We start from the raw sequence: 24,832 nt of genomic DNA, 5'->3' as shown, positions 1-24,832 counted from the left end.
ATATTTTTTGATAGATTCAGACTGTAATACATCTATTATAGACATATCTGTAAGCAAGAAAGATACACTGCTTTTTTATACTAGTTACAGAGTAGCTGCGCTAATAACTCTTAATATAAAAATATCATGATTTCTAAGAATATATGTGTCTGTCCCGAAGGATCTCTCTAGCTACTGAACCAAAATGGTTCTTCTTTACAGTGAAGCTTTTCATAGGTTTAAGTTTAAGAAGCTTAATGGCCCATTGACGTTCAGACTTCCTATGCAGAAAAGCTGCGCTTTTATGTGTAGTTTTGATTATATAGTATGGAAATGAAAACTATTGTTAACCACGGATTAAGGAATAAGTTAATCATATTCCCCATATCATATAACAAAGAGAAAAGACATTGGGCTGTTTATTACACTAGTCCCCAAAATTTTATGAGTTGTTTTGTTAAGTTAAGTGTTTATATGTTTCAACCGTTAATTGTGTATCATCATTTCATATATATCCATTTTTGGTCATTGTCTTACCCCTTTAGATCCCTGCATACTCCCACTTTGAGGAAAACCACCAATTATCCTCCATTTACCTATCCCCTATATCCCTGTATTATAAGGCTACGCTGCGACCATGAGAGTTATTGATCAAACATCCAAATATAATTTTCTTTTCTAGTGTGCATTACCTCCCGCCAAAAAATTAAACTCGCGTCTTAGTGTTTCATATTCGCAAAGAAGCCACAAAAACTAAAAAGAAAATTTTTCCAGTATGGCTTCGAAACCGATTAATATCCGCTGGATTAGACTCAACCATATTGAAAAATCATGTATAACATCGTATTACAGACAATTTACCGAGAATATTAGAAAAAATCTTAAAATTTATAACAGTTTTAATAGCCTAGGCTTTTACTTCTATTTTTTATTAACGCATTAATTGTTGTTTATTGCATCGTATTACAGAAATTAATTAAAATGAATTATAAGATTAAAACCAGTATTATTTATATGTTATTATTCTTTCACTTTTGTTTTTATATGCATGGAAAATTGTCTGTAATGCGAACCTATCCACGATTTTTCAGTATGGCTGGAAATTTTTTTATCGAAAATGTATAATTCTGGCATTGAATTATATTCCCAATTTTAATAACAAAAATATTGCTACGTCGTATTTTCTTTTCTTTTCAATGTTTTTACTTTTTAAAAGTGAAGCTTTTCTATAATTAGGGTCGGTACATCCGTCTGTCCGTCCGTAACTGTTAGCACTTTTAGTTAATTTAGAATGTTATAATTGTTCTATCGATAGCAAACTTTGCATAATGATTCCTTTGACAGTAAGGTACGATTTAAAAGGTGTAGCAACTCTATAAACTTACCAGAAAGTCCGTATGTTCATTTAAAATATGCCAATTTTTTACTTATTAAACTCTTCCCACCTTTCAACTTATTAAAACCCCTGCAAGCGTTTTCTAATTCTAACCTAACCTAAAATATTAACATTATAATGATGGGGGTACCAACGTTTTTCAACCCAACGTGGATATCAACCATCTCCAGAGAGGTATTGGGGTCTATTTGAAGTCATAAAGGAAAATGCCAAAATAACATTTTATTTTCGCTATTATTTCTAAAATGTCAGACGGTATATTTTTGTTAGAATCTGATAAATATTTTAACTATCTATCTAACTATCTATCTAACTATCTATCTAACTATCTATCTAAGTATCTATCTAACTATCTATCTAACTATCTATCTAACTATCTATCTAACTATCTATCTAACTTTCTATCTAACTATCTATCTAACTATCTATCTAACTATCTATCTAACTATCTATCTATTTAAATATCTATCTAACTATCTACTCACCAGAAAGCCAGAAGTATTATCAAGAAGACATCTAAAACGGACGGTGAATGATCTCTCAAGTAAATGCGAATTTTCAGGTAACAGTAATTCCTAAAACAAAATACCATTTGTCCATTATAATGTGTACTGCCTATCATTGGTCATTTGTATTATATGACGTCACAGTGATATAGATTTTATAACAAATTTTGGTTCTATCCCCTCCACCTCTAAGCGAATTAGAAACAACTTGTATAAAAAAATATTCTAAGACTAGGCTGGGGCCAATAAAAAGCTTCTATGAAAATTGAAACGCCGTTAAATCGATTTCCAAATATTTAAGCTTTCTCAAATCTTTAAATTTGTCTAAAATAAAGTTTTAAAAAGTATTTTATTTTTCAAAGTTTTCTGAAAAACAAACAGTATAACGTATAACATATAAGAACAAATATTTAAATAAAAGGCGAGTTAAAGCTGAACCAATTAAAAACATTAAAGCGAAAGAATTTCATTTGTAAACTTTTTATAAATTTATATATGTACATATATATAAGATTCAATGGTACTTTTAATGAACACATATGCCTAATCGATCTAGAAATGATTCTCTTGAAAACTTGCCCCTTTCCCAATTATGAATAAAACATAGGCATGATTAATTTTAATAGGCCTTTTAAGACGTGTTTTTTTCTCTCATGTATTTTAAGGATAAACGCTTTAAAAAAATGGGGTTGGATTAAACTACTTTTTTACTATAGACTAATATGTCATATTCTGTGATTTACTGACAATACCTGCAAATAATTCAATCAAATACTTGTTAAACAAAGGTCTTGTAATCAAAGAGTTGGCTGTCTTTAATAGTTTGTATCTTAAAGCTTTGGAACCTACTATAAAGGGATAAGTCAATGGCCAATCAATTACTGTACAACCCCAATGATGATAAACAAAATTATACCTTCTCTAGATTAAAATTAGTGGTTGAAATATTCGAACACTCTACTTAATAAATCAATCAATCAAAATTCACCCGAGTCACCAAAACTGTTAAGCCAACAAATAAGAAAACCTTATTATAAAACTTGAGGGACTAGTGTAATAAACAGCCTTTTGTCCCTTCTCTCTCTGCTAAGTGTTGGCTTAGTTTTACCTACTGTTACAGGAATCATCATGCAAAGTTTGAAATATATTCAAACATGTTTCAATTACGAACCCTAATTATAAGAAAGATTCGCATTAAAAAACTACAAATTTAAATAAAAATATCCTTTAAATTCGTGAAAGTTAACCTTTAACTAAATGTTAAGATATTGATAAACTAAATGGTTTATTAAAAGCCTTTTTAAACACTTACACTATCTTAAAACCATTCAAAATTTATATGTTTTTTTTTCTTTCTCTCTTCTTTTCTTTCTCATTCGCTTTATCTCTTTCTCTTCCTTTCTTTTTATCTCTCTAGCTCTCGCCCTCTCTTTCTCTTTATATTTACAAAAGGGGTGAATTTGTGTATTGTAATTGGGGAAGTTAATCTATTTATCTCAATAGAACTTACCAAATTACAATAAACAAATTCACCCCTTTTTTTAATTCTCTCTCTCTCTCTCTCTCTTATTCTATTTACAAAAGGGGTTAATTTGTATTTTATAATTGAGCATGCACATCAATTTATCGTTCATTGTCTTATCCTTTTTATTAGATAAGGTTAAGGGCACGTGCAATTAATTTTTCCAACTCCAAAAAAACATTGATTTTCTATAAATTAGGCTTCCCCTATATATCTAATTTTAGTAGCGAAGCTACCCTTAAATTAGCAAGGGTGTGTCTGTTAATTCGTTGGGCTATTTCACTATTTTTTCACTTTTCATTTGAAAACTAGCGATTGAGCCACCAACATCTAGTTGTATTACCCCCCCCCCCCCTCCCACCTCCTATAATTTTTTTCGATATGGGTCGTACAATGAGTTTAAAACCTTTTATGGACCATAAAAAAAACATCTCTGACAATTGTGAACCGATGTTACCCGCCGATTACGAGATCTTAGCGGACACACATACATGATGACATCCTGTTTTTGTGTTTTTCTAATCTTATATACACAATCTACAATTTCATGATTTTCAACTGTATCTCGTTTCAGGCTAATTCATATTGATTTGATTTATTGCATTCGCTTCTATTGGACATGCCTAACCTTACCTTTCCTAAATTTAAGATAATAAACTATGAAACCCTAACTTAACACGGAATCTACGGGAAAAGACAATGAACGATGAATTGATGTACATCTCCAATGATGATAATTAAGGGGTAGTTTAAAATTATTGGATCAAAAGTTTGGACACTATTTATTTGGAACATACAATAAAAAAGTACCCAAAATTTTAAGCCAAAACATAGTTATAAAACTTTGGGTACCAGTGTAAAATTTACAATCCATTATCAACTCCCTTCTTCCTAGGATAACAAACTATGAAACGCTAACTTACACACCTTAATACCTACAGATTGCGAGCAATGTACTTTATACAATACAGAAAATATTACAAATAAGCAAGGTAAATTATTTTATTGTTTAGTTCATCGTAAAATGTTCCTGAAATCGATTATCTCCCAAAAACTACGTATTATAGTTATTTCTCGCATTGTATTATAAATAGCGGTTATAAAATGTACAATTATAAGATTAAACCAGTTTTTTTGCCCCCAAGACACCGAAACTGGTTTTAATCTTATGATTGTACATTAATTTTGCTATTTAATATCTAATCTACGGCTAGAATGAACGAACACCAATTGAAGTAATGGTTTTATATTTTTGAGGGAGGAAACGCGAATTAATCTCCATCATTAATTACTAGCTGATAAGTTCCTAGATACCAGGGAAGGAGGGGATAATGGGCTGTTTATTACACTAGTCCACAAAGTTTTATAGTAACGTTTTCTTATTCGTTGGCTTAACAACCTTGGGGACTTTTATTGTAGAGTGTGCAAACGTTTCTACTCCTAAGTGTATCTACAGAGAAGATAACTTTGTGTATCATCATTGTGGATGTACATTAATTTATCTGCCATTGTCTTATCCCTTTAGATCCCTGGTAGATACTAAGATAAATAGATTTAATTCATAGAAAAAGGAACAGAGATTATTTATCTGCCATTGCCTTCTCTCTCCCTAAAAAAATGTATTTAGGAATCTTATAGGATGAGATAATGGACGATAAATCAATGTATATTCCCAATGATTATATATAAGATTAAATAATTGGTTGAAAAGGTTGGACACTTCTAATTTGGAAACAACCAATGAAAATTTTATACAAATACCCAAATAACTTTGTTATAAAACTTTGGGCACCAGTGTAATTTACAGTCCAATGTCCCCTCCCTTCCTGATTTTTCTAAAACATGTCTATATCCCAAAATTGGATAATTAGCGAGGTAAAGTTAATATAGTTGATTTTACTAATAGATCTACACAGATAATTCATTCTAGGGATCTAAAGGGATAAAAAAAATGGCCGATTAATTGTTGTACATCCCCCCCACAAAATTACCCATTATGTAGATTTAAATTAGTGGTTGAAACGTTTGAACGCTTAACTTAATAAACCAACAAATCAAAATTTAATAAGAGTTCCCAAAGTTGTTTAGCCAACGAATAAGAAAACGTTATTGTAAAATTTTGGATACTAATGTAATAAACAGCCCATTGTCCCCTCTCTCTCTGAATTCATTATATTAACTAAAGCAGGGAGGGCTTTTAATTAATATCCAAAGTATTAACATCACGTTCTCTTATTCGGTGGCTCAAAAACTTTGGATACTTTTACTAAATTTTGATCTGTTAGTTCAAAAGAAAGAAAACAGCTGACTAAAACCCGCGAAAATCAATGAAAACAGCTGATTTACCTGTAAAGGAAGGTTCTGGAGGTCAGGTGATAGGAAGGAGTTCCAGGCCAGCTGGCGTTGCAGCTCCTCGCGGTCCTCGCTGTGCACCAGCTCATACACGCTCTGGTGGACCACGTCAGACTAAAGATAGATAATATAGATAGTTACGAAAATGAAAAATTAGGTAAAAGTAGCCTAAAACCTGCTCTAATCGAAAAGATGAAGAGAAACAACTACTATTTTTTGGCCGGTTTTGAGGGGGTCGTTTCACTTCCACTTTTCGATTGGAGGACTTTAAGTCATATATTAGATACATAGATAGATAGATAGATAGATCGATCATTAAGAATGTGTAAGTAACCAATAAGTTACTTAAAACTGATTAATTGTTTGAATTTAAATTTTGTGATCAATTATGCAGGAATTTTTACTTCAGGTGTTCAATCCATACCGCATATTGTAACATTAGCTTGGTGTTTCTTAGAAAAGGATGACAACATCCATAAAAGCGAAGCTCTGAAACGGTAGGACAAACGAACATTAACACTTGTAGAGAACTGAATACAGGATAATGTTTGATCATAGCGATGCTTCGCTTATCACATTGTAATTTGTTGATCAATCAGATCAATCGGAAAATTGTATCACATAAAAATTTGTTGTTAAAAAGGTTAAAAAGCAACATTTCTAAAATTGAGACTATTTTAGATTTCAATCTTAGATGGTTTTAAGCTATGCATGACCCCACCCTTTCCCCTTTGAATACAGAGCCTCTAGGTGCTAGGGGCGCATTGTAATATAATCTGTAATGTATAAACATAAGCAGAATGGCTAATTTATATATGTTCAAAGATTAAGGAAGAGAACAAGAATAATTAGGTCCATAAAATAGCGAAGCTTTTTGAACAAAAAAAAAATACAAATTACTACATTCCTTAAACAAATTATTGAACTGTTTTAATATCATGTTTTACATAAACTTTTATATCTATTAAAGGAATAGTTTTGTATATAATCATGGGGATATACATCAATTTATCGTATATTGTCTTATCCCTTTAGATCCATGCAATTACGAGTTTTAGAGAAGCTTTGCTGCTACAATGTAAAGTTAAGATTAAGTGGTCATTTACAGGATTTAGATGAGCTAGGTTCAGGGAGGGAGGTATAGGTTTTGAATTAATATACATCCCAATTATAAGAAACAAAAATATCCCTACTGTAGCTTACAATTAGTGGTTGAAAAATTTGGACAATGAAAAAGCTTTAAAAAGTACCCAAAGTGTGAGTATAAATGTATGGATACCATAATGATTTACAGTCCAATGTCCCTTCCCTCCTTTATAATACTAGAGACGTTTAATATCAAACCTACTAGTGCTATGTCAGGTGCGTGACATCTATAGAAAGATGCATTGGTCCTTTAAAAGCATCTTGTTACTTTATACAGCTAAGACTTTCAGACAAAGTATGCTCCTCCAGAGATAGAGAGACAATGGGCTGTTTATAACACTAGTCCCCAAAATTTTGTAATAACGTTTTCTTATTCGTTGAACTAACAACTTTGGGGACTTTTTTAAAATTTTGATTGGTTGGTTTATTAAGTTTAGTGTTTCAATCACTAATTTTGTGTATCATCATTTGGGATGTACATAAATTTCTCGGCCATTGTCTTATCCCTTTAGATTCCTGGTATTTTTAACTTAATTTGAAGAAGACATGAAAGATTATTATTGGATAAATTCTTTCATAAGGGATTTATTACTTTGCCAGACTTTTAAAAATGTTCAAAGGGACCCTCCTTTCACTTAATTTTCATAGAAATTTAAGAGGGTATGGAGTGGCAGAGATGTAAAGAGATAAGACAATGGCCGATAAATTGATGCACATCCCCAATTGTGATACACAAAATTACCCCTTCTTTATCAGTGGTTTAATATATTTTGGACACTCATCCTAATGAACCAACCAATCCCCAAGTTCAATAATAGTCCCCAAATTTGTTGAGGTTATTTAAAAACTTTGGGGACTAGTGTAATAAACACTCAATGTCCCACCCTCCCTGCTATAAATTTCACTGGTACCCAAAGTCTCATAACCACGTTATCCTATTCGTTGGCTGATAAACTTTGGGCACAATTTTCTTGATTTCGACTAGAAGTGTCCAAACATTTCAACCAGTAGTCTTAAAAAAGTTAATTATTTTTCGTCCATTGTCTTATCCCTTTAGATCCTTAGAACAATGTTAGACGTTAGACAATCAAAGTGCTATAGTTTCTCTTTAAATATTTAAGAATTTAATACATTCAAGTAACATGAATTATTTCCACATTTTCAAAGTTTTTTCGGCTAGTTAAATTAAATGGTCAAAATTTCTTAAAGTATTCCAATTTAAATTTGAAAAAACGCGCCAAATATTTAGTAAAATACTGGGGGAGGGGACATTGGTCTGTTTATTACAATAGTCTCCAAAGTTTTATAGTAACATTTTCTAATTCATTTGCTTAACAACTTTGGGGATTTTTATTGAATTTCCAAACGTTTGAACCACTAATTGTAATTACAGAAGGTGTAATTTTGTGTATTATCATTTGGGATGTATAAAAATTAATCGGCCATTGCCTTATCCCATTAGATCCCTAAGTAAAATGTGTAGATTGTTTGCATTTTTATTTGTATGTCCATTGAAATCTCAAAAACTACGTTAGAAGTAATGTAAGACCGACAGAAAAACAGTAACATTTTAAAATTAAATATTTTAATATCCAAAATAGTAATGTTTTCTTTTTAAAAAAATTCGGTAACCACTAAACCGATTGAGTTCTCCTGGGATGGTTTATAGCTATTTTTCCACCCCCTCCCTCCCCTTTACAAAGCCCATAGATGCTAGGGGCGCAGCTTCTAGTTTGATATAAAACTGATTAAAATAATAAGTAAAAAAACAAATCAATTATTCTCTTATCCCAAACCCTAGATAACCTTTTTAATAAAAGTATGTAAAAAATAAATAAAGTGTTTATATAAAAAAGCAACATAAAATTATAAGACGATGGCCGATAAATTAATGTTCATCCCCCTTGATGATACACAAAATTACCCCTTCTGTAGATTACAATTAGTGGTTGAAACTTTTGGAAACTCAACTTTATGAACCAACCAATTAATAATGTCCAAAAAGTTACTGAGCCAACGTATAAGAAAACTAAATAATAAAACTTTGGGGACTAGTGTAATAAACAGCCCAAACATCCGAATATTTCCGTTAAACTATGATAAATTGGCTTTTTTCTCTCTCAATTTTATAAGAACACCGTATACATGTGTAGAAAAAAAGGGTATTGTCCATTTTTGCTATAAATTGTTTATGAAAAAATTCTAACAAGGATGAAAATTATCAAAAGTAGCATCTTAACCTTGAAGAGATAGAAAATTGGTCTGTAATTTATACTGGTAACCAAAGTTTTAAAACAGCATTATCAAAATCGTTGGCTCAAAGACTTTGGGTACTTTTATGTACTTTTGATTTGTTGGTTTAAAATTAAAATAGTCCAAATCTTCTCACTAATAATTGTAATCTACAGAAGGGGTAATTTTGTTTATCGTCAGTTCATAGTCTATTGTCTTATCCCCTAAGATTTAAATCCTGTAGTGAACAACCAAAGGTATTAATATTAGAATATAGCCTAAAACCAGCAGTAATGCAGTTATAATAGCATGGATCTAAAGGGATAAAACAATTGCCGATAAATTGATGTACATCCCAATTGATGATACACAAAATTACCCCTTCTGTATATTTAAAAACTTGAACTAACCAATCAAAATTTAATAATAGTCCCCAAAGTTGTTAAGCCATTAAATAGGAAAACATCATTTTAAAAATTTGGGTATTAGCGTAATAAAAAGCCCAATGTGCCTTACCTTCCTGTATAAAAAAACGGACAAAATAAATTGTAGAATATCTTTGTTGCTAAACAGGCATGTAATTCAATAAGCAGTAAATCTTGTAGAAACATTGTGGGGACTAGAAAATATTTTTAGGTCTATAGTTTTTTTTTAAACAGCGAAGCTTATATATAATTAGGGTTGGTCAGTACGTACGCTAGCTTTGATTTAGGGTTGTTATAATGTGTATTCCTTTAACAATAAGGAATAATTAAATATAAATCTTAACTAAAATCATTATCAGATTGTTAAAACGTTTAAATTTTTTTTAGTTTACTTGTGAAATGGCAAGTCCTCTGACGATAAAAAATCATGGTTTTTTATGTTATCATCCTTGATTTTATTAAAACCTATCTGTATATTATATAGTTTTGTTATTTATGAGATAAATTGAGCTATAGGTTTTTAGCAGTAAAGCTACTCTATAACTAATTTTATTTTTCTTTACAACAGACTAATTTAGGGATCTTAAGGGATAAGACAATTAAATGATAAATTTATATTCTTCCCCAATGATGATAAACAAAATTCATCCTTCTTGTAGATTTTACATGGTTGTAACTAACCAATCAAAAATTTTTAAAAGTGTCAAATTTACGTGGGTGTAAAACTTTAGGTACTAGTTTAATTTAAAGTCCAACGTAATTGTAATTATAAGGGCTTTAAAAGTAATTATTTTAAACATTTCAATTAAAAAAGGAAAAAAGGGTTTGCTAAAGAAAAGACAGAGAGGAAGGAGACATTGGACTGTAAATTACATTGGTACCAAAAGTTCTATAACCACATATTAGTTAAAAAGTTATATTCACTATAGTACTTTGTTGTTAAGACTTTTCAAAACATTTGCGCCTTTTTAGACATTTAATCCCTCGAATGAGCTTTAAATTTAAAATTGCGCGAAAGTCTGAAAAAAAGGTTTAGATAATTTTTAAGACATACTTTTCAATTTCCATATGACCCATTATTAAGACCTGCATCTTTTCGAAACTGGCTAGACTTGACACATTTTCAAGGATATAAAGGGAGAAGACAATGGTCGATAAATTTATGTACATCCCAAATGATAATACACAAAATAAACCTTTCTGTAGATTACAATTAGAGGTTGAAACGATTGGACACTTAACTAAATTAACCAACCAATCAAAATTCAGCCAAACTTTTGGTACTCTAAATAAATCTGATTTTATCAACTAATAATTTGGCATTAAAAAGGGATAATTTTGTTTATCATAAAAAGGTTGTACAGGGTTTCTAGGTAAAGTGAAAAGGATAATACTAAAAAGTTTACAAAAATTTTTGTGAAAGAATTTTGTTAAGAATTTATGCATGGCGATTTAAACTTTAAACCAAGATAATAAGCTTCATATGTTTTTACAATACAGAAAATATCAGAAAAATAGCCTAAAACCATTTAAACCTATTTCTAAGTATGTTATGCTTATAATAGAATGAATTTTTGAAAATTAATCTTATATTTAGTGATTATAAGACATCAAAACTTTTTTTTCACTACTTTTGGGCAAACAAATTTTTCAGAATGAAAAAATACCCCAAAACTTAAACAAGGTGTTACTAAAAGGCATTTTAAGGGAAGGGGGAGGAATTTGGAGGAGAAAGTGTCAAAATTTGACTTTATAATCAGATGGACGAATTCATGAAAAAGTTGGGTCACTCAAATTTTTTTTTTTCACTTTAGCCTTTTAAGGTGGAAGCTATTCTATAATTAACTTTGTCTGTCCGTCTGCCATTCAGTCCATGTATCTCTTTCCCCTATCCTTTCCTCTCTCTCTCTCTCTCTCTCTCTCTCTCTCTCTCTCTCTCTCTCTCTCTCTCTCTCTCTCTCTCTCTCTCTCTCTCTCTCTCTTTCTCTCTTTCTCTTATTGTCTCTTTCTTTCTTTCTTTATATATATCTCACTTTCTCTCTCTCTCTCTCTCTCTCTCTTTTATCATATCACAATTTCAAGAATCTGCCCCCCACAAGTCTATAAGGAATTTAGTAAACCATAATTATTGCTTAAAAATGTATAAATTGACGCCTGAACGCACCTACACTCAAAATTCCTGGGATCTTAGGGATAAGACAATGGACGATAAATTGGTGGACAACCCCCAAGGAAGGTAAATAAAATTACCCCCTCTGTACATTGAAATAAATTGGGTATAATTTACAGTCCAATTCCCCCCCCCCCCCCTCCCCTAAAAATGACGCTTAAACTCAAGATCAAGGGGAAATTGGACTTTAAATTACACTGGCATCCAAAGTTTTTTAACCACATAATTTTATAAAACTTTGGGAACTAGTGTAATTAACAACCCAATGTTCAAATGATACTAAAATTTGCTCTTTTGTAGATTACAATTTGTGGTTGAAACGTTTGTACACTAAACGTATTAAACCAAACAATCAAATTTCAATAAAGTCCCCAAAGTTGTTTAGACAACGTTATTATGAAACTTTAACTACAAGTGTAATAAACAGCCCAATGCCTTCTCACTCCATGAACAAAATCCCAAATAAAACAGTAAACTATAATACAGTAATAATAATATCTAACCTGGTGGAAGCCCAGATATGTTTCTATAGAATGTGTGGCGAAAAATAATTCACCATTGCAGTCTAAGATCATAAGGAAGCCGTTTAATGCCTGAAAGTAACATACAAATTAGTTTTAGTAAAAAGTAGAACGATGTTTGTTTGTCTGTCTGTCTATTTGTCTATAAGTGTAGCACCTCTATAAAATAGTACATAAATCACTTAAAACAGCGTATAGGTTCCAATAAAATATGACGCCATACAATACAACTGACCAATGATAGGCCAGTATACAATTTACCATTGGTCAATTACTATGTATACTGGCCTATCATTGGTCATTTGTATTGTATGAAGTCTTATTGATTTATAAACTAAGCACTTCGAACCTAGCATCTAGGGGCTTCGTATACGATTGGGAAGGGATTGAATGTAAAATAAAAATTGATAAACCCATCCTTATAAATATTTAGATCTAAAAAATGATATAGCCTAAAACCATCCTAAGACTTATATAAAGCTTTCCTATGGTTCAGCAGTTATCGAAATTTTTTGCTTCAGACAAAAAAAATTTACAACTGTATATAATAGAATTACCTGTCTGTCTGTATGTCTGTCTGTCTGTCTGTCTATCTATCTATCTATTTACCTGAAGAAACATTTCTCCATTGAGAAGTTGATTGTCTAGTGTAATAAATTCCCTCCTATACTGAGTGTCTAGACTGTCTAGAGTATCCAGGGTGTCTGTATGTCTGTCTGTATGTCTATCTATCTATCTATCTATTTACCTGAAGAAACATTTCTCCATTGAGAAGTTGATTGTCTAATGTAATAAATTCTCTCCTATACTGAGTGTCTAATGGGTCTAGTTTATCCTCTCGGGCTTGAGAAACTAAAAATAATATTTTATAATATATACATATGTATTGGGAAGAAGATTATAGTTCCTTATAAAAAATAACGTCATACAATTTAAATGGCCATAAGGGGCGATTCGTCGTATTTTTAAAATGGCTTTTTATAGGTTATTTTAGGTTAGGTTAGGTTATATTGGGTTAGGTGATTGCCCCACAGAGTTAGGTAATTGGCCCCGCAGGATTAGAGCCTCCAGGGGCTAGAAATGTGAGAAAAGCTACTGTGAAAAATACGAAGAATCGCCCCATAAGGTGCGATGTTACGAAGAGACTATACCCGTTATTTGTATTGTATGACGTTGTTAGGCACTTTAAGCTGCTTCATATATTGATGACTTTTTTAGCATGACTGACAGACTGACGGACGGACAGACACTTGAAATTTATGAATGTTAGTAGTTAGAGAGAGGACAATGAAAGTAAAATTAATCTACAACTCTTTTTTCCCCCTAATAATTAACAGCTTCCAAAAAAGGTAGGTTTGGAAGGGACTAATTTATCATCCATTGTCCTATCTCTAATAGATTTGTCAACAAAAATCGTGACCGATTATTATCCGCTGGATTAGAACTGGTTATCAACCATACTAAAAAATCATATATAGCATCGTATTACAGACAATTTTCACAAATATTCAAATAAAAAACATAAGATTAATACTAGTTTTGTTATATCAGGCCTTTTTAATCTTATATCTTTTTTATTTTAATATCCACGGAAAGCTGCCTATAATACGATGCAAAAATAACTATGAAAGCATTAATCAAATATATATTGTACCTCGAAAGAATGCTTTGGTACGAAGATAAGCTACAGAAAGGCGTAAAATTGAGATTTTATCCAGTTTGTTGACTATACCGCCGTCAAAGGGTAAGATGGAGGCCAAGTGGTCCAACTCTCCGTTAAACCTTTGCCTGGAGAAATCAAAATTGCCAAAAAAATCCGCGAAATTTAAAAAAAAACGCGCGGGAAATTGAAAACATATGTTTTTTTTGTAACCGTCAATACAATGTCGTCGTTGGTGTTTAATTGGGAGAGCGGTAGAGTGAAGACCACTTGGCCTCCGATTTCCTTTGATTTTTTAAAGATTTTGCTATGAATTTTAAGTATTTTTATTACCTCTTAGGTATGACTTTGTGCGTAGGAATGCGACGCTGAGCCGCAAAATTGAAAGACGATCAAGTTTTGTCAAAATGTTGGATTGGAAAGGCAGATTTGAGGCCAGGTGGTCGAGTTCTCCGTTTAGACGCTCCCTACACACGTTAATATGTCAAATATGGACTTTTAAGAACAATTTAAATTTTTAAAATGTGTGAACTTGGTTATAAATATTTGAAATAAATTTTTTACAAAATTAAAGTAAAAGAACAGAGGAGGCATGACCTAACACATATGAACTCTGCCCACAGGGCGGAGACCCTGACCAAATTTTAAAATCAGCTTATAATTTCGGAAATATAAACACAGTCCCTACAAAAGAACAGAAAAAATTTGCTAGCAGACAAAAAGGGTCTCCACCACTGGGGCCAGGTAGTTGTCTGGATTATACATCTATACTTATACATGTATTCTTAAAAATTATCAAAAGAGGCAGCAGTTTTACCCCCTTTACTTTTATTTAGATGGGGAGTTTTTTTCCATATTGATAGTGACCCAACCCCTAGAAAAAAAGCTTAAAACCAGAAAATTAGATTTTGAAAGATTCAGACGGACGGATAGAAAGACATCGCTATACTTTGTTTTAAAGATTAAAGTAAGTTAGTTTTCTGATAATACAAAAAAAATTTACAAAACTTTTATGTAAAAAAATGTTAAGTGGTGACATTAAGTTATTTTGTGTCACACTTGGTCAAGCAATTTTATATTTTATAACAACAAGGATGAAAACATTCAAAATTTGATGACTAAAAGAAACTGTACAAATAAGATCTTTAACGAACATCAATCATTACTTGGATGTTGCACCAGATTTTCTTGCAGCTGGCTAAAATAAAGATAACCCCTTTACTCCATCTCCATTCCTTTCCCTCCTAAAAGATGAACGAACCGGCCAATAAATGAGGTAAATGTTAGTAATCTAAATTGGCGAAAAACTGTCCACTGTCAATATATCCACGTACGTATTCGGTGTCCATTTACACATCACACTAGCGCCTATGGGCGATTTTGTTGTGGAGATTGTAAATTGTAAATCAGAACCATATCGGTTCAGTTGTTAGCCAAATCTTAAGCTGCAGACAGAAAAAACATCCTGTTGATTTTGTAAAGTTTTATATTTCATTTGTTGACAAAAGTATCATGATTTTATACAAAAAAAAATGTCAAAAAACTTAAACAGTTGGTCTAAAAATGATAATTTTAGATTGGTGGATAAGTTAGAAGCACTAAAGAGTAGCTACGCTCCTAACAAAAATTAGTTGTTACAAATTTTGATTCCATGAAGTTAAAATAATACTTTTGTATGTTTTAACTGAAAAAAAAATAAATGACTCATGACTGTATAAAATTGAGAAAATCAGCCATGTGACGTCATAAAATGAGGGAGGTGAGAAGAGAAGTGGGAAAGAAAAATAAACCTAAAAAAGAGATGGATAATCCCTCATTTTTATGACGTCTCAAGGCTGATATTTTTAGACACTTTGTCCAGCTACTTTGAAGTGTCTTATATACAAAATAAATTGTAGAGTTGCTACGCTACTTAAATATAAGGTTTGGAACGACAAACTAACGGACAGACAGACAGACGGACGGTTGATAAAAAGTTAAAATAATACTTGTCATATTTCTAAACGGGGTGGGAACAAAATTATAATTTTGGCATTCAGACAAACAAATCAAAAGAGAGCAAGGCTCGGCAGCTGCGCGATAAATTGATGTACATCCCCAATGATGATTCACAATGTGTGGATTAGATGCTTAGACACTGTACTGTAAATCAACCAATCAAAATTAAATAAAAGTCCCAAAAGTTGTTAAGTATGCGAGTAAGAAAAGGTTATTATAAAACTTTGGGGACCAGTGTAATAAACAATGTTCCTTCCATATTGATTTTTCTGAGGCTTACAGGCGACTGACGCGCGGATGCCGAGCCCTGAAAAAAAGGGGTAAAACAAAAACGATTATGTCAAAAAAGTAGCAAAGCAAAAAAGCTAAAAAATATAACAGAACTGAACAGCAAATCTGTAGATTGAAAAGAAAGATGACGGACGGATGGATGGATATACACTAATAAAAAGTAGCTTTACTCCTATTACCAGAGAAATGACCCAATAAAAATGTCTAAAAACAGAACATGTGGTTTAAAAAAATATGAAAAAATCAGGTCTTGAATTTTGGGGACTAATCAAAATGATGACTGAAAGCTGCACTTTTAGTATCACAACTTAATCTTTTAAATGACAATTTTATAGATCACAATTGCCAAAAAAAAAATATTTTTTTCTCACAAAATTCGTTCAAGTAAAATTGTATTTTTTGCTTTTTAATTAAAAGGGCACACAATAGAATTAAACAATATATGTATGTATAAAAAAAATTTGGGGAGGGAGGCGACAATGAACTTTGACTTTTGCTGGCAACCCAAACTTTGGGTACTTTTGATGAATTTTAATTGGTTGGTTGCAAACTGTTAGTACCTAAAAACCAATTTAAATTATTGTGTATCAATTTATCATCCATTGTCTTATCCCTTAAGATCCCTAAAAAAATTTGGAAAAAATTTGGTAACCATGAAAAACATTGGTCAGCAAGGCGCCAGTTTAATTTATCATAGCACTTTTTAATTCATGCTATACAAGGATACAGGGATCTAAAGGGATGGAACAATGGCCGATAAATTAATGTACATCCCTAATGATAAAATGATTTGTAGATTACAATTAATGGTTGAAACGTTTGGACACTCAACTTAATTTACTTACTGATCAAAATTCAATAAAAGGCTCCAAAGTTTTAAGCTAATTAACGAATAAGAAAACATTATTATAATACTTTGGGGACTAGTGTAATAAACAGCCAATTGTCCCCTTTCAGCATTCATATGAAGCAAAGCTTGAAAGATTGAAAATGAAATAATTTGATATATACATTTGTAGCGAAGCCTTTTTGAATAAACATCTTTAAGTATTAGGTAAGTTTTCAATATAATATAATAAAATATATAAGTTAATTGGGTTGCGCCCTTTAAAGAAGCTTCATTCGTGTATTTTGTTGGTTTTAGGCTTTTTTTCTAGACTCTCTTTAAAGTAGCTTTTTGGCATAAAATGATTAGTTGTATCAATGTATACCATCATTGTATATACACTGTATATCAATTTAAAGGCTTGACGGATTTTTAAAAAAAGTTTTGACATGGTTATTTAAAATCAGTTGGTTAAAAGAAATTACCCAACATTTAAATCCATAATTTTAATCTATAGAGGGGGTAATTTTGTTTATCATCATTGGGGATGTACATCAATTTCTCCTCCATTGTCTTATCCCTTAAGATCCCTGGATAAATGTGAAAAAAAAATAAATGGCTTGACGGATTTTTAAAAAAAAGTTTTGACATGGTTATTTAAAATTAAACTCAGGATCTAAAGGGATAAGACAATGGTCGATAAATTGATGTATATCCCCAATGATGACAAACTAAATTATCCCTACTGTAGATTACAATTAGTGGTTGAAATATTAGGACACTCAACTTGATGAACCAACCAATCAATGTTTAATTAAAGTCCCAAAAGTTGTTGATATATTTTGGGCAAAGTAGACAGATCCATAGTGATCTATTCATGACCCAGGCAAAACTGATTAGGATTTAGGTTGTCATTGTTATAGTAATTCTAATTGCATTTTTTTATTTTATGACTATGTTTATTTTTTTGTGCCCAAATAAATATGTTTATGTTTATGTCTATGTTTATGAATAAGAAAACATTATTATAAAACTTTTGGGACTAGTGTAATAAACAGTCCATTGGTACCTTCCTCCCTGCGGGCCAGGTGACATGTTTAATATTTATATCAGATTTTCATAATATAGAGTCACCCACCAGAATATTCAGGGATCTTAAGGGATAAGACAATGGGTGGTAAATTGATATACATCCCCAATGATTAAAAACAAAATTACTCTCTGTAAATTAAAATTATTGGTTAATTAAATAAATAAAAAACTCGGTTTTAAAAACAAGTGTAAGTTATAGTTCAATACACCCCCCCCCCCCCCTGCAAATATTACCATGACAGACAAAAATCATAAAAAGCTACTTTTTAATCAGTTTGTTCACCTTTCTGTCTGTTTCAAAAAATTATTTTTTATCGGCTGCATTTATAGATATATCTATGTAATTTCTTTTCATCTACCCTATCTTCAGGGATTCTAGTAGAATGTACTTCTGTTTTATTTACTCTGTTTTTTTTACTTAAATTATAATATTACTTTGTTGTTCTTTTGTAGGGAAGCTACTCTTTAATACAATATTCTGATAAATTTCCGCTGAATTAGAACCAGTTCTGTAAATTCATTTATCATATTGTATTTTCACGGAAAATAAAATGAAAATCATAGAATTGAGCTTTACTTTATTGCGCCCCTCAGGTCCAATAAAACAGAAATTATTCATTTTAATATCTGCGGAGAACTGTCTATAATACGATGCAATAAATAAATATTATCTATATTACTTTTTAAAGCTCTGCTACATTTTGATGTTGTCATCCTTGTTTTATTTAGTCTGTTTCTCAGGATAGCAAAAAGTAAATTACAATTACGGTGGAAATATTTTAATATTTTTATTTTGTAGTCAAGATTTTCTAAAAGTCTAGAGTGTCTATTAGCCTGTCTGTCCAGGTTTTTAACCTCTGGATGAAGACACATTTGACTTTTGATCATAATGGTACCCAAAGTTATATATCTTATTCTTTGGCTGAAAGCTTTGGGTACTTTCATTAAATGTGAAGTGTTCAACCCTTTAACAAATTATCTTAATCTACAAAAGGGGTAATTTAGTTTATCGTCATTTAGGTTGTACTAAATTTATCGTCCATTGTCTTATCTTAAAATATCTTTGAACAAGAAATTTTCTATTTCTTGATTCGAAACATATAAATAAAACCATCCTTGTTTATTGTAATATAATACAATTAAAAGTAAAAAGTACATTTTTAAAGCAAGTTGTCTTTTCATGTTTTAGAAATGTAAAACTTTATTACCATGCTTTTGTCAATAATTAGGCTTAGATTTTATACTGTACTTAAATGCAGGGACCTAAAGGGATAAGACAATTGCCGATAGATTGATGTATATCTCCAATATAAATACACAAAATTACCTCTTTTGTAGATTACAATTAGTGGTTTAAACGTTTGCACTTAATTAACCAACCAATCAAAGTTGGGTATTATCCTCTTAGAAATTTTTTTTTCAATATTCAATACCCCCCCCCCCCTTGACAGCGAACTATGAACTCTGGTCGCAGCGCTAGGCCCCCTTGCAGAGGATAACGCCCAAAGTTGTTAAGTTAACGAATAAGAAAGCGTTATTATAAAACTTTGGGGACTAAAGTAATAAACAACCCATTGTCCCCTTTCGCTCTCTGATTTTTGGAAGACACCCCGTGGGCATACATTACAAGAATAAATTTAAAAAGTCTAGATCCACAATCCCCTAATTTAGCCAATTGGAAACCAGTGTAGGACCAGTCCGACCATAAATTGGTTAGAAAGAAAACAATTAATATAATAAGCCAGCTATAAATAGTTACGGATCTAAAGGGATAAGACAATGACTGATAAATTGACGTGAATCCCTAATGATGATTCACAAAATTACCCCTTCTATAGATTACAATTAGTGGTTGCTACGTTTGGACACTCACATTGAAGAAACAACCAATTAAAATTCAATAAAAGTCCCTAAAGTTGTTAGGCTAACGAAGAAGAAAACGTTATTATAAAACTTTGGGGACTAGTGTAATAAACAGCCAAATGTCCCCTCCCTCCCTGGTTCAAATGTCTGACTAACCATCTAAGATAATAAATCTATTATTGCAAGGGCAAGCCACAAACAGTCTGACAGCCCAAAATTAATTTTTTAATCAAAAATATTTTGGCCCAAGCCACATTTTTAGCTTTAGTCTGCAATTGCTGCAGAAAGTTTCACTTTTAGCACAGGGAGGGAGAGGACATTGGACTCTTTATTACACTAGTCCCCAAAGTTTTATATTAAAGTTTCTTTATTTGTTGGCTTAACAACGTTTGGGACTTTTATTGAATTTGTATTGGTTAGTTCATTAATTGTAATCTACAGAAGGGATAATTCTATGTATCATCATTTGGAATGTACATCAATTAATCGGCCATTGTCTTATCCCTTTAGATCCCTGAAAAGTTGTGACTTTAGAAAGGTTTAAATGAAAATAAATAAAAAATAATAATTTAAATATTAAATAATTTTCAAAAGCCAAATAAAGATTCAGAATTTAATTTTGCTATTTTTAATCTTCTAAAATATTGCAAAAAATGTTCGAGTCAAATTTGCAATAAAAAAATATAATTGCAAATTTAATATAAAGGCTTGTTGTACAACATACAAGAACGAAAACTTTCAATTTCTCAGGGATCTTAAGGGATAAGACAATGGACAATATATGGAAAAATATCCCCAATGATGATGACAAAATTACCCCTTCTTCTTTAGATCAAAATTATTGACAGAAAAGTTTGGACACAAACAGTTTGGGTATCATTGTAATTTACAGTCCAATGTCCCCTCACTTCTTGCAATTTCTATAAATCATAGAGTAGCTGTGCTCCAAAAAAGGGTAAAGAACGCTTTTCTCTAAAAAGGGGTTGATATATTTAACATGAAGGGGGCGTGTGGGGGTGGGTTGGGTAGTAATAGTTGACACGACCCCCCTAGGAAATAAAATTACTTTTTAAATAGGGTTGTAATATGTTAAAGGGAGGGAGGGGTTTTTACAATATAAAATTTAAAAGATACTGGTACCCAAAGTTTTATGATCAAAACATTTTATAAATATTGATTGGTTGTTAAAAACTAGCAGTGTCAAAACTTTTTAACCAATAATTTCTGAAGAAAGGTTATTCTCATTATTGTATAAACATATTATACAATTTTTAATATGTTTTGTTTAAAATTTTCTATTTATTACAAATTTACAAAAGCGAAGCTTTCTATAATTAAGGTCTGTCCGTCCGTAACTGAGAGTTATTTTCTCTTATGCAGGCATGTTAGCATTGTCCTATCTAAAAAAATGATTTCTGTAATATTTGGTATAATTTAGAAAGTGTAGCAACTCTATAATCATACCAAAAAGCCTTTCTTTAAAAATCTTTTGCTACTTATGCATTTGTTTTATCTTGTTTGGTAATTAAAATCAAATTTTAGGATTAACGTCAATTAATGCAATATTAAAATAATAGAAAAAGTATTTTTATTTTATAATCATGTATGCAACTATTCTTTACTAGAACAAGTACGTCTGCCTTAGCTTTTAAATTTAATCAAAATAAAGCTTATAAACCAATTTATAAATCTCCTAAAATGAAAAATACAAAGAGAGAGGGGACGATAGGCTGATTAATTACACTAGTCCCCACAGTTTTATAAGAATGTTTTCTTATTCGTTGATATAACAAGTTTGCGGGACTTCGGTAAATTTTGATTGTTTGGTTCAATTATTTCAGTGTCCAAACGTTTCAAACACTAACTGTAATGTACAGAAGATGGGGTAATTTTGTGTATCATCTTTGGGGATTTACATTAATTTATCTGAAATTGTCTTATCCCTTTAGATCCCAGAGTGCAACTACTCTTAATCGGTTTATGGGTTAGCGAGATCTGAACGGGCAAACCAACATAAAACCTTACTACTTTATATAATAGGATTGACAAATTTTAAGTTTTCTTAATATTTAATTGTGTGGCCTTTTAATTGAAGAACAGTTTCTAAAAGACTTACCATAATCGATCCATTTTCATCATTTTTCAAGAAAGTTCATAGACTTTTAATTTTTTAAACAGTTATGTATGTAAATTATACTGGTACACAAAGTTTTAAAAACAAGTTTCTCATTTATTGCTTAAAATTTTTATATCTTCATTTGTTGGTACAAAAATACAGAATTTGGAGTGTATATCAATTTATCGTCCATTGTCTTATCCCTGATTTCATCTCAACTTTAAAGTATATTTGTTCTTAACGTACGTCCGTCAGTCTGTGAAAGACGTTTTTATGAAAAACCATATTTGGCAATTTTTTCCTATGGCGTTTGCAGGGGGTCACTTTGGCTTCTGATTCCGGGTCCTTCTTCGCGGGAGACTTGTTTATGCTGAAATATAAAAAGATGGTGTTAGTTATGGCGCGTTTAAACTTAACATATGTATATATTAAAATATTGGAGTAAAACACTAGAGGGAGAATGGGTTATATAACTATATATCCCCATCCCAAGGACCTTGTGCCGACTCTCAATTGGGTCTTTGAAAATAAACTTATAGTGTCGAGAATATTAAAACAGCCAAGTAGAAAAAAACAATTTGCTAGCAGACGAAAAAGGTCCTTGGAAAAGGGAGACAGGTAGTTATCTATACATCTATACTAAAGATCTGTTGGGTTAGTTATTGAGTTTAAACTAACTAAAGACAGATTATAGATAATGGTGCTTTCCCTCAAGGTGCCTCTTGAGTCCAAATAAAATAAATGTAATAAATTTAGACTAAAGCTGAAAGAAGAAAACTAAAATTTCAAAAATTTTTATTCTTTTCATATACATACATATATATGTATAAATATGCCTTTTAAAATTACATAATTGGTTAAATAACAATATGAACTAAAATGGTTCTGCTATTGAAATTTTGATTTTTAGTATGACAGGGGTTATTATTAAACTAATCAAAAGCTTAAAAAGGCACAGGGGGTGGTGTTTTTATAAAATAGTTATTTTTTATATCAGCAAATATGTTTTGCAGCTGTCTATCTATATATTTTCAATCTATAAGTCTATATGTCTATATGTCAATTTAATCAATTTGTAAGTCCATCAATCTGTATTTCTATCTGTCAATCTAAGCCATTTGTTAGTTCATCTATTTATATGTTTCTCTATCCTTTTTAGTTTATCAATCCGTGAGTCTATCTATCTGTCTATATTTCTGTCTATCTATCTATCTATCCGTCTATCTAACTGTCTATCTATCAATCTTTATATCTGTCTATTTATGTTTATGTCTGTCTATCTCTTTAACTGTCTATCTATCTATCTCTTTTTCTATCTCTTTGTTAATATATCTGTTAGCTTATCTATCTGCCTGTCTATCTATCTATCAATCTATGTATCTATCTATCAAAATATTTTAGCAATATTATATTATTTGCTGCATCTAAAAAGACTAAAATACACAAAGGAAAAAAAGTGAATCAAAAAGTAAAAGTCCAACAATCAGTCTATTTCAAAAATAAAATAAGGGAGGTATAAACCTTTTAGAGGTAGGGAAAGACATTCTAAAAATGATTAAATTTTTGTAATAAAAATTAGAAAGGGAGAGGACATTGGACTGTAAATTACACTGGTACCCAAAGTTTTCTAATCACTTTATCTTATTCGCTGACTAAAAGACTTTGGTATTATATTGAATTTTTCTTTTACACTAATTAAATCATTGAATATTTGTCTAAATTCTTGGTTTATTTACATAGCTGGATATAAAAGGAAGCGAATAGGAAGTTTGTGGGGAGGGTGGAGACAATATTTTTTTTCTATGGGGGGGGGGGTGAATGACCACTTATAGACAGGGAGCTAAAGGGATAAGACAATGGCCAATAAATTGATGTACATCCCTAATAATAATACACAAAATTACCACTTTTGTATATTAGAATTATTGGTTATTGGACACTCAACTTAATTAACCGACCTATAAAATTTCAATCAAAGTCTCCAATGTTGTTAAGCAAACGAATACAAAAACGTTATTATAAAACTTTGGGGACTAGTGTAATAAATATCCCCTCCCTACCTGACTTATAGGACATAATTATCCCAATCACCGCCTCCCCTAAAGAGGTGTCCCCCCAAGAATGCATAAAACATAAATTTGGGGAAAAGGCATAACGTTTTGTTGTCACTCATCCTAGAGCTTAAGATCTCAATAACTACTGAACCGATTAAGTTCTCTGTTTTACCTATTCATTACATAGGTCCTGTAATGGTCTTAGGCTACGTTGTTTACTGTCTTGGAATGGTTTTAAGCTATTTTAACCTTTATCTACCACTTCGTAGCTGCTAGAAATTGATAATGTACGTTTGTCCGACTTGCTGATTTTTTAACTTAAATTTAATTATTGGCTAAATATTTTTTTTTATCAAAAATACAAAAACACTGCTATAATTCAAAGCAATGTTTCGACTTTTGCTTTTAAAAGCAGTAGCCTTTTCTGGACGTTTTACTTAAAATTTACAAAATTAAGGGCTTTAATGAAATATTTTTGCAAAACTCATATTTATAAAAGCTATTTAGATACTTTAATAGTTACTTATCGCATCGTATTATGCACAGCTTTCCGCGGATATGCAAATGAAAAGTTGTTACATTAAAAAAAATTGTAAAATTGTCTGTAATACGATGTTATACATGTTTTTTTAGTATGGCCGAGAACTGGTTCTAATCCAGCGGATATTAAAGCACCACTGGAA

General features: G+C 31.1%; 2 protein-coding genes across 4 annotated transcripts in view; both read right to left on the bottom strand.

Annotated features, from left to right (window-relative positions):
* LOC145335097 (uncharacterized) overlaps window positions 1-14,278 on the bottom strand; it is a 59,966-nt gene extending 45,688 nt beyond the window's left edge. Inside the window, exons 1-5 of one of the 3 annotated variants that reach the window (XM_080180813.1) lie at window positions 14,243-14,278; window positions 12,998-13,101; window positions 12,232-12,321; window positions 5,750-5,869; window positions 1,861-1,950 (exon numbers count right to left, since the gene is read on the bottom strand). In XM_080180813.1, coding sequence (XP_080036939.1) covers window positions 1,861-1,950; window positions 5,750-5,869; window positions 12,232-12,321; window positions 12,998-13,009 — 312 coding nt within the window. In that variant the 5' untranslated portion in view covers window positions 13,010-13,101; window positions 14,243-14,278. Of the gene's footprint in view, window positions 1-1,860; window positions 1,951-5,749; window positions 5,870-12,231; window positions 12,322-12,858; window positions 12,941-12,997; window positions 13,102-13,903; window positions 14,034-14,242 lie in introns of those variants that run through there. The other 2 variants (XM_080180811.1, XM_080180812.1) reach the window with 2 other exon arrangements.
* Window positions 14,279-14,301: 23 nt separating this feature from the next.
* Window positions 14,302-24,832, bottom strand: part of LOC145335327 (uncharacterized) — a 51,886-nt gene continuing 41,355 nt past the window's right edge. Inside the window, exons 2-3 of the mRNA XM_080181062.1 lie at window positions 22,378-22,465; window positions 14,302-14,376 (exon numbers count right to left, since the gene is read on the bottom strand). Coding sequence (XP_080037188.1) covers window positions 14,302-14,376; window positions 22,378-22,465 — 163 coding nt within the window. The remainder of the gene's footprint in view (window positions 14,377-22,377; window positions 22,466-24,832) is intronic.

The sequence above is a fragment of the Acartia tonsa genome, chromosome 13 (assembly GCF_053477335.1).
Source record: "Acartia tonsa isolate MP-2025a chromosome 13, ASM5347733v1, whole genome shotgun sequence".
NCBI lineage: Eukaryota > Metazoa > Arthropoda > Copepoda > Calanoida > Acartiidae > Acartia > Acartia tonsa.
Note: the sequence above shows the minus strand (reverse complement) of the source record. Positions and strands in the feature narration are given on the sequence as shown.